The sequence below is a fragment of the Apaloderma vittatum genome, unplaced genomic scaffold (assembly GCF_000703405.1).
Source record: "Apaloderma vittatum isolate BGI_N311 unplaced genomic scaffold, ASM70340v1 scaffold2248, whole genome shotgun sequence".
In the NCBI taxonomy this organism is placed as follows: Eukaryota; Metazoa; Chordata; class Aves; order Trogoniformes; family Trogonidae; genus Apaloderma; species Apaloderma vittatum.
The window spans coordinates 37,856-48,199 of NW_009728831.1; the positions used below are offsets into that span (position 1 = coordinate 37,856).

General features: G+C 38.2%; 1 protein-coding gene across 1 annotated transcript in view; it reads left to right on the forward strand.

Annotated features, from left to right (window-relative positions):
* TTC27 (tetratricopeptide repeat domain 27) overlaps positions 1-7,471 on the forward strand; it is a gene marked incomplete at its 5' end in the record, with an annotated part of 44,837 nt that extends 37,366 nt beyond the window's left edge. Inside the window, 3 exons of the mRNA XM_009874200.1 lie at positions 3,157-3,268; positions 3,847-3,947; positions 7,242-7,471. Coding sequence (XP_009872502.1) covers positions 3,157-3,268; positions 3,847-3,947; positions 7,242-7,364 — 336 coding nt within the window. The remainder of the gene's footprint in view (positions 1-3,156; positions 3,269-3,846; positions 3,948-7,241) is intronic.
* Between the last annotated feature and the right edge of the window lie 2,873 nt (positions 7,472-10,344).

Here is a 10,344-nt window from a genome sequence, read left to right on the forward strand (position 1 = left end):
TTAAGTTGTAATTTTTGATTGTAAAGACAAAGTATTGCAGGTTCTGGGGGAAAAAAAAAAGTGGATCTTAATGACATGATCCAGTGGGTTTAAAAGCCGTCTGTATTCTTCTTTGCAATTGCGAAGGGAAAATGCATTAAGATAGTCTATACCACAGTTGGAGTTCCCAGAGTAAATGTGCTTTGTCCTTACTTAGATTAAAATAGAATTAAATTATGCTATTTAATTCTTAGTCTGTTGAACCATTGGTTTCTCTTTACCTGTCTCTGGTTTTGCTGCAGTAACTTCCGTCTCTTGTTCCTGGCACTTCCCACATAATCAATTTGATTGCATTTTTTAAATAGCCACTCTACACTGCTTGTGTTTACTTTGTTGTACGCTGGAGTGTGCTTTGCATTTCTTATTAAATTTCCAAAATTCAAATAACCTCGCACACTCAAAAAATACTTATTATGGGTTATCAGATCTTCACTGAAGCTGAAAATACACGAGGTCAGCATTCACTATGTTTTTCCTAACAGGGGTAAGCCTTTGGCCTGGGTAAAACTGTCAGTGTGGAGGATTGCTTGTTGCTTGATGTCAAATATATTAGGCAGATGGTTGGGCCTGTGGGGTTCAACTTAAAATTATTTGGATCTTACTCATTGCTCTTTATGCTCTGCCCTGTGGAGTGCTTTATTTAGTCATTGCCAGTGTCCATTATACCTTCAGTTCCTCCCTTTTTTCCTTCCTTTTTCTTTGCAGCTAAACAATAAAAGGGATTTGGCCTATTTAGAATTCAGAAATACAGACACTGCAATATCCTGTAATATATCCTTAAATTCTTACTCAGACATGCAAAGTAGCAGAGGCCTTGTCTATACTATAAATGTAATCATTTCAGAATCTGGTTATGTCACAGTATTTTTCACTAACCCAGTTAAAAACATGGTTTCAATTTGTAGAGTAGACAGGACTTTAACTGTGCTTCCTAATCTGACTGGTTATGGAACACACTTGTGGTCTGGCTTGCCCTGGGAAATGGAGTCATGTTTATACATAGTTAAGGTATGCTTATGTGTGTAGCCAATTATCCTAGTATAACAATCGTGAAAGAGCAAAACTGCTTACAGCCACATCATGTATTAGTTTACAGTGTAAAAAAAAAAAATTACAGTACAGATAGATAATTGCTGGTATCTTTTCTGATATTATATTATAAAGTAAAATGTCGGAAGCAGTATTTATTGGCTTCGCTGCCACAAGCACCATCATATGTCAATTGGATATTAAGTGAATATAACTCTCTGTAAAAAAATTCCAGATGTGTCTTTGCAGTTTTCCACCCACATTTATTATGCAAAAAGTCACTGAATTCTCAAAGGGCACTATTTACTGTATGGCGCCCTCATAGGACGAAGAAGTGGGTACAGATCTATCACAGTGTCATGTACCTCCTTACAATTGTAGGGTTTGACTGTTTCCATAATGTAATACCTTATTTAGTGGAGATATAAATATATTTAATAATTTTTGTTCTTAATATTGGATTTGAAACGAACCTTGTATGTCTGGCTATTATAAAGGGTGGGCTGGTTGTTGGGTTTTTTACCTTTCTGCTCTGCTGCCATATCTGATGCCATGAATCACTAGAGTCTACAGTTATAATTCACAGCAGTTCTTTTTAAATTGAATCAAAGTCAGACAGGATTTACAAGTTAGGAGTGTAAAAGTGTTGAAACGTCGGGTTTGTGGGTTTTTTCCTTAGCTTAGCCTATATTTACTCTTGCACTTTCTTGTGTCCGACCAGTCACCTCATTCAGTACTTGATTCTTTCCTATGCTGAATGCAGCCCAGTCCACCTCTTTCCCAACAAGGAATCTTTCCAGCCTTGAAGTTTCCTGCTCATCCTTACCCAGGTTATGAAACCTTTCTGTTCCTTGGACTTTCACCAGCTTATAACTGTTTCCTTCCAGGATAAATCCAGGTTCTAGAAGTGCACCAAACAGCCCACAAGACTTAAAATTCTTTCCCTTCCCTGACATTTGTCAGCAGACTCCTCCCCTAATTTGCTGCTATGACTCAGACACATGCAGACTGAAAGCAGACTGCTGTAAACGCTGTTCCTTCTCTTGGAAGTTCTTGCCTCTGCTGGCCAGAATGACTACGAGGTTATTATGTAAAAAGTAATTTTCTCTGGTTTGACTCAATATGCTTTTACTGCAGTTCACAGCAGCATGAGCAATTCAATCACCTGAGCTGTAGTGACTGGAACTCTGGTGGGAGAGAGAAGGTAGAAGCTTCTGAGATGACAACGCCCAAAATTCATATCTGTTCATCAGTTAGAAGTCTTTACATGTACATGTACCGCTCGGTCCCCATGTGTTGCCTGGTCTAGTCGAGAGTTGGCGTCCCTGCCCATGACAGGGAGGTTGGACTAGATGATTTCTAAGGTTCCTTTCTGCCTAGGCCATTCTGTGATTCTATGAAAAGTGGGTTTTTTTCCTTTAAATATATAAACTCTGTAAAAGGATAATTGAAGAGTTGTCATCGAGCCAAGCCATGTAACTTCTGGCATGTAGTTATTCATTATTTCTATTGTTTTAGAAAAAAAACAAAACTCAAAAACTCATTTCTTCTGCTTAGATTTTTCATGTTTTTTTTTTCTTAATGGGACCTTCCTTCCATATTGTTTATATTTATTTTTTGTGATCACACTGAGAACCAGAGTAGTATGGCAGCTAACATCTGCATCTGTAAAATACATTATTCACCAAGAATACATATACAGAAAGAAAGCTTTGATGTAATCAGTTTGGGATTTTTTTAGGTACAAAATTGCTGTTCAAAGTCTGAGTACAAGTGTTTTTTCCTTTTTTTGTGTGATGACTTGGCAAGCATGGGTCACATCCATCAGTCTAGACAGATTTTTAAAAGATAAAAATTAGACATGTTACTTTATGTGCCTCTTGTACTTGAGATGCAGTATTGGTGAAGAACATCTGTGTTGCAGCTGGTGCTTACTGTTGCAGAGAAGGGCACTACTCCAACTGACAGGAAATCAAGCATAGTAAAGATACATTCATTTTCTAGATTGAACATAAATTTTATAGATACTTAAAACTAAATTAGTCTCCTAGTTTTTCTCACGTATTTTTTTTCCCCTCTTCCTTGCAGTCACTGCAGTGTCTCACTAAGGCACATAAATGTGAAATTCAATCAAGTGATTGGGAGAAAGATGTTTCTTCTTTTAAGAAAGTGGTGAAAGGAGCAATAGAGATTGCACATGGTATGTTCTACGTGAAAAGAACTTTTATTGTTAATGAAGTGTATTAAGCTTATTAGCAAAATTAATATTATACTTTACCCATTGTATTTATTTCTGTTATTGGAACTCCTCTAACAGAGAGTATCATCCTGGTGGTGCATACAAATTATACTTGGAATGAGGCAGATATTGTGCTGTGTGAGTCAGTAAACATATGACCGGTAAACGTGAAATCATTTAATTTCACGGTCTAGCAATTTCATAATGCAAGTGAAAATGCATCTGTAGTTCATCTCAGTCCTCAAATCATCATGTAATGTGATTGACTGTGCCTGTCAGGAGATGGATAAAATGTAGACTATTTACTGTGCTGTGATATTTATGTTTAAGAAGGATACATATGCCTGTTGGGTTTAGAGTTATTTTCTCAAAATTACTTTGCATTCTTTTTCTTTCTGTTTCTTTTTTGTGATATTACATTAAAAAAAGTCTATGGAGGGTGTAATGATTTTTAATTAAATGCTGTTGTTTAAAGACTATTGCTGTAGAGGTAATGCTTTCTTGTTTGGGGGTCTTTTTCTTCTGTGTTTCGATTCTAGTGGCTATAAAATGCAGCAAGAACAAATCTAATCATCAGGAAGCTTTGCAGATACTTTCTTCAGCTCGGCTCAACTTACGTGGCTTGTCATCCAAAGCAAAGGTAGGAATGCCTCAAAGGTAGGAATTTTTGTTTGAAAGCTAGGCATCTTTGTTCTGTTGCCAGAAACCATTTATCTGTTCAGAGTCGTTTATAAATCAGATAACAGCTGCCTATCCTAGTGCTTCATCTGATGGATATTCACCTCTTCACTGTTAAGGATTCCAGTTTTAAGTAGACTTCTATTTCACTCCTTCCTTCTAGGCTTTGAAATAAACTTACTAGTCTAAGAGATAGCATTGACATTTTAGAGTAAGTTAGAATTTTACTCAAAGTTGGACAGACAGACTTGAATGTTTGGAAGAAATCAGTGATTTCAAAGACCTGTTCCTTATGTGAAGAGTCATGGGGGAAGCAGGGCAGTATCAGAAAGAATGGATGTAAACCTGAAGAAAGGACCAAAACTTTGTCAGGACTACTTTGCATCACAAGTGTTTTAAAAACAGAGTTACTTATTACAAGAGAGATCTAATTTTTAAGTAAGGTTTTATTAAATTCATATATTAATTAATTGGAAAATAGCATCATGTTTGAGTCATATGTTTGATTTTTAGAGTTGTGCCTCCATAGCCAGGCATTCAAAGAGCTGAGTCTGTTTCTGCACCATTATTAGCCTAGTTTTACACTTCATCTTACAATGCGAGACACAGCCAGTGTTTAATATTGAATATGTTTTCATTCAAAATACACGCAGTGTCTTAAAGACATATTCCTTCTGACTGTGTGTGGGATTTAGTAAATGTGAATTACAGAGCACAAGTTTTATAACATGTGTGCTTGTGTTACGAAGTGTTGATCCCTCATCAGTGTGCTAAACTTGGCTCGCTCTCTTTTAAGTCCTATAATTTTAAGGATAAAAGCCTAGGAAAGTTGTATAAGCAGACACAAGCTGGCTCTTGAACTGTGGGTTTAGATACTGGCATATATAAGTCTTAGTAATGTGGTGAAAAAAGCCACAACATGTATGTTTTGTTGTGATTCACAAAATGTTGTGGGTTTTTTTGAAAAAAGTGTGTATACTATGACTGTAGAGAATGCAAGACTACTTGAGATAAATTACATAAATACAAGTGGTTTATATTATGCAAGATCATGCAGTATTTGAAAGATTAATAGGTGAGTCTCATAAATTGTTCTCTTAATTCCTGAAGACACTAATTAAATGAACATCTGTATTATTGGCAGATAATGGTGCCTCTAAGTTGTATGGCACTTAGAAGAAAACTTAGGTGTTGGAGATAAAGCTCTTGGCATGACTTTGCTGTTTTTGCATACTTTCCAAGATGCCATCTTATTTTTAATTTGAAGTCATATTGAATTTCTAAAGTGTGTTGTGGTTTAAAAACTCAGTCATCCTCTGTAAGATCCTATGCACAAACACTTTAGCACTGTTTGTGCCTGTCCAAGCTTGACATCTCCTTTTGCTGCCTTGTGAGTCAATATTAGTGTGGGGTGCTTTTTTTCTCTCTTCTAACATACAAAAGCACTTAAAAAATGAGCTAAGAGAAGAGTCAGTAGTTAAGATTTCAGAAGGAATAAAGGAACAGTGAAAGTAACTTTTAAAAGATAAAATCCAAACATTTCAGTCAGGACATGCAGTTGGAAGAAACCAGTAGTTTTTGTACAGGTGAAACAATGTCACTTTGCACCTTTCCTTAAAATTGTCTACTGAAGGCTGCAACTTGATAATGTGTTATTAATGGATTTCTTTCTGAACAGAGCCTTCTGGGCAGTTGCATGCTCTGCCAATACGCATAGTAGACCCTATTCTGCTCCTTGCCCCCATGTACTATTGGGATCTGGCATGTAGAGTCTCCAAAAATTAGAATATTCATCAGCTGTATCATAAATGTAGGAGGTGTAGGTATTGTTGCAGGGAAACACGGGACACAGCCCAAAGAATGATGATGCGTGAAACTTCCCCAGACTCCATCTAGTTGAATAGATCTCTCTGTGTGGAGAAAGGGAAAAAAAACAGAAAACAGCAAAACAAAACCAAACAAACCCCAAACTAACAACATACCTCCCATCCCCACCTCGAACAAATAATTATATCATTCGGATTTATTTAGCTGTCTTAGCCAGAAAGAACTAAACTTTCTGTCACATTCCCCGGGTGAGCGTTTGGGGCTGAAAGTCAGAAAAGTTTCTGTACTTGTAGCAGAAACTTGTTCCTATTTTTGTGTAAGATGTTCCTTTGTTCAGTGACAACACTGTTCTGAGGCACAGAACTAAAGACCTTCCTTCGGGCCTTTTAAGTACATTCTTGTTTATATACGTATCTGTATTGTCCCGTTATGTTTTGATGATATAATGATGTACAGATGTACTCCAGAGCAACTTTTGTTGTCGTGGTTTCTTTTTGTCTCTAAATGTAGGCTTTTCATTTGTTTCAAATGAAGTGTGAATCACTCTCCCTTTACATAATAAAGGAGAAACATACATTTGGGTCCCACCACCACCATATTTCTGTGGAGTGGTACCTCACACAGCCTCTATATTACTTGGGTCAAGTGGCAAGTCCTGGCCTTGCAATAGCAACGCGTTCTGGTGCAGCATGCACAAAGCTTCGGTTCAGAGCTGGCATATCTCAAGGCTTTAGACAAGTCATTTAACATTCCTCTCCCTTAGTTTCCCTGTAAACACATGAAGATTGTGACTGCTCATGGGTTAGCTGCTTTGTGTTTCTGTTAATGTCTTGAGGTCTTTAAGAACTATTTTTATTACTCTGTAGTGTTTTGTTTTCTCTTGTATAACTTAATTACACACAGATGCATGGCTCAATCCATGCATGTCTGACATCAAATGTTAAAACATGATTGAGGTTTTGGAGAAAATGACCCAACAGAATATGACACTGGGGAAAATAGCCATTAAAATTCACAACTACTAATTTATCAACAGGTGTGTTTTTAAACTGCAGTGACAGTATGTGAAATGCTTTTCTAATTTGAGTTTCGTGGTCAAGTCTTTCAATGGTATCAGGAATCAGCACAGGCAGTCGGGTCAGATCAGAAACCCAGCGTCCACAGGTAGATTTGGCCCCTTTGGCAAAATACCAGGTGTGTTGCATACATCTCAGGTCTGTATATCTGTACCTATGTGTGTGCACACACATATATGTACCTTCTCTTTATTAGCCATGAAATAGCCTTTTTAAAGAAAGAGATGCCATCATATATATGAAAAATATGAAAGGCAGGATGGTAGCAATGAGCTTCCTCTATTCCGTCTTAATACTAAAACAGAAAAACTGTATGTATGTTTTAAAATCATGTATTGCTTTTTGTCACGCAGCAACTTTTTGTAGATGTAACAAGTAATGAAGTTCACAGTGAGATAGCTGATGAAGTGATAACTATGGACAACACGATTGCTGAACTTCAGGAACTGAGCAACCAGCTGAGAGACCGGTGCTGACATATGGACCAGATTTGGTGACAGGAAGACAACGACATGTTTCTTTTGCTGATGAAATGGTAACAATTCTAATGCAACAACACTGTCAATAAACATTTTTCTGTACAGTGCTGTTCTTGTGGTCAGCTTTCTTCACAGCTGAGGCTGCTTTTTCAGATCCTTATCCACTGTGGCTGGCTTACAAAGTTGCCTGTCTTGGTTTCTGAGGCCCAGGTTTTCTGGAACGGGGCTGCGTGTATTTAAGGCGATTCCTGAGGACTGGTTCCGCCTGACAGCACCACGCCTGGGCGCCAGGGCTTGGTGAGAGGCCCCACCCATGTTGGAAGTGGGCGAGTGGGAGGAGGTGGGACCAGCACATGGCAGAAGCGGGAGCTGGGCACAGCCTATCGCCCTCGCCATCCAGGCACACAGCCAATCAGAGGGTGCCTCTTGTCTTCCCCTGGCCAATCAGAGAAGCTGTAAGGTTGGCCCCTTGGTGGTGGGTGGCAGGAGGCTGAGGCGAGGGCAAGCTGTCATGGCGCCGGGGCCTGGGCCCTGAGGTGGCTCGCTAGGTTGTCAGGCACATTCCAATTTTAATTTGGTGCTAATTGCTGACAGAGCAATAAGAGTAGGGTCTCAAGAGTAAGGATTAAGTCCTTTTCTTGTTATTCTTGTAATGCAATCAAAGTAGCAGGATGTTTGCTGCTTTGGGATTTGCAAGCAGTTATTATTTCAAGCAGTATTATAAATTATTCAAAAATACATAAGTTGTGTCCCATGTGCCTAGACTGGCACTTCATCTGGGCTGTTTACAGGCGTGGGGATATCCCCCTACTGAGGCAGCAATAAAACTGCAATCTAAGCTAAAATACTTACATCTGACTAGACCTTGAACAAGTTATTTTCATCTAGATTGTTTTGCATTGTTTCATTTTTAAGCAACTTTGCTACAGCACTTCTTAAAACAGCATTTTTTTTTAGGGTTTTCCAGAAACCTGTGCAAAATAATTTCCTAACTTATTGTGAATTTGGCTCTTTCTTCCATAGAAGAATGATACAGTCTCCAAAAATGTGGTTATCTATATTCTGGATATGCACTGTCTGTGCTACAGTCAGTGCAAATTATACCATTACTAAATGACAAGAATACTCTCCCTGAAGAGAAAGTCGAAAGGTAAAAGCAAACAACTGGATTTGAAGCAGTAGCAAAAGGGTGTTACTTTGATGTGTGAAGGGGGAGCCATCCTGATTCCTTTGTAAAGCTTTGTATCCTTGTAAAGCTTCATGGAATAGAGAGTAAATTACTTGCTGCCAGTATTTTAACATGAGGTTTCCACAAAAATTACTATCTTAGAAACAGGTTTACCTGCCAGTGAAGGAGAGCTGAGTCTGAAACACTACTTCACTGAAATGGCCCAGGACTGGAGGAGGCACTGAAGTTTGTGCAGAATTTGCTAGAGATAGTCCTGTGTTGTTCATGTCTAGAGTCAAGGTCCTACCTGACTGAAAAAAGGAAAAAGCTGTGAGTTTTGTGACAGCCTCCACCACTACTATCTTTTTATAATTATATTTGGATGTAATTTACCTTATTCACAAAGGAAAAGAAAAAAAATCTTTAAAACAATTAATTTATTCCCAGCACTAGATTTTATTGAGATGAAACGGTTTAGGTGTGTTGTTTGGTGGCAGGAAAATCTGCCATTTTTCTTGTGATCTTATGACAAACTTTAAACCAGAATTATATCCTATTATCAACTTAAAAACTTGACATTTTAATTCAGTTGTCTTGATTTAAAAGAAAATAATTTCCATGGAGTCTGCCTGAGATACTGGTACAACTAAAGTTTGAAGATGCTTTTGTTTTTCTGCAATGGCTTCTGCCTAACATTTAATAACGACAGATGGGAGGTTAACATTTCATAATGAGTCTCACAGAGAGGTCTGTGAGGGGGCCTTTATTTCCTTTCTCTTTTGTTTTTTTCTTTTGAAAATTTTTTTTTGCCTAAGTTTGTCACATGAAAAAGTCTTTCTGCTCTTCTGATGTCTCACCCCTGCACTACTTTACATGTTTTCTCAGCACAGATTTTTTATTTTTCCTCATTTGAGCCTCCCTCTCTTAGCAGATGTGTGGTATATAAACAGCTTTGTCTTTCACCTGATACAGGGAAAGCCTGCTGTCCACAAACAGGGTGTTCCTGAAGAGTGGGATGGCTAATGTCACCACAGCACACCAATTTTCCTGTCATAAATAATGTAATAGAAGGGAGATAACTGCACAGACCTAAAAGTACACAATTTACGTATGTACAGTTGATATACGAGGCAGGAGCTGACTTTCTCTTCAGGAGACCCTGACTTTTCGGAACAGATAACCATCCCAGATATCTCAGCCACTTGATCCATGAGACTGAATGCCTGATATAAATCTCTTACCAGGTATTTTCTTGCTACGCTTTTTTGTGTTAGTGGCACTTTCATCTTTCTTGGATGCAAGGTGAACCTGCACTGTTTCTTTGGAGTTCATCACAGGGACCTTTTAAAACTTTACAGACAACCGCCACCTCCATTTTGTGTGGTGCTTGTTTTCTGTACTCATGCCAGTAGCTCTAGGAGACCATTGGCATGAAGACAATATTTCTATGAAAGCTCTGGCTGTCAAAGAAACTTTCTGGGAAGGAACATTTCCTAAGCAGGCTGCAGGCTTCCCAGATCTCCATCTTGTGGGTAGCATCTGTCTTCTAACATGGGAATGTTTTTCACTCAGATCACTCCTGTGACAACTGCAGAATTCTTGAGGGTTTAGCAAAACTGGACAGTGCTTTCCTGATGCAGTTGTCACACCTACAAATAACACTTATAACATTTATGTTATTTTCAAACGCTCTATGTAATTACTTAGTGTAGCATGGACTCAAGCAATATTTTTTTAGGAATGTCATACACTTCACAGTAGAACTTCAGATACTGCTGATCTCTTTTTCTTGGCTTCAGAAGTATTAGG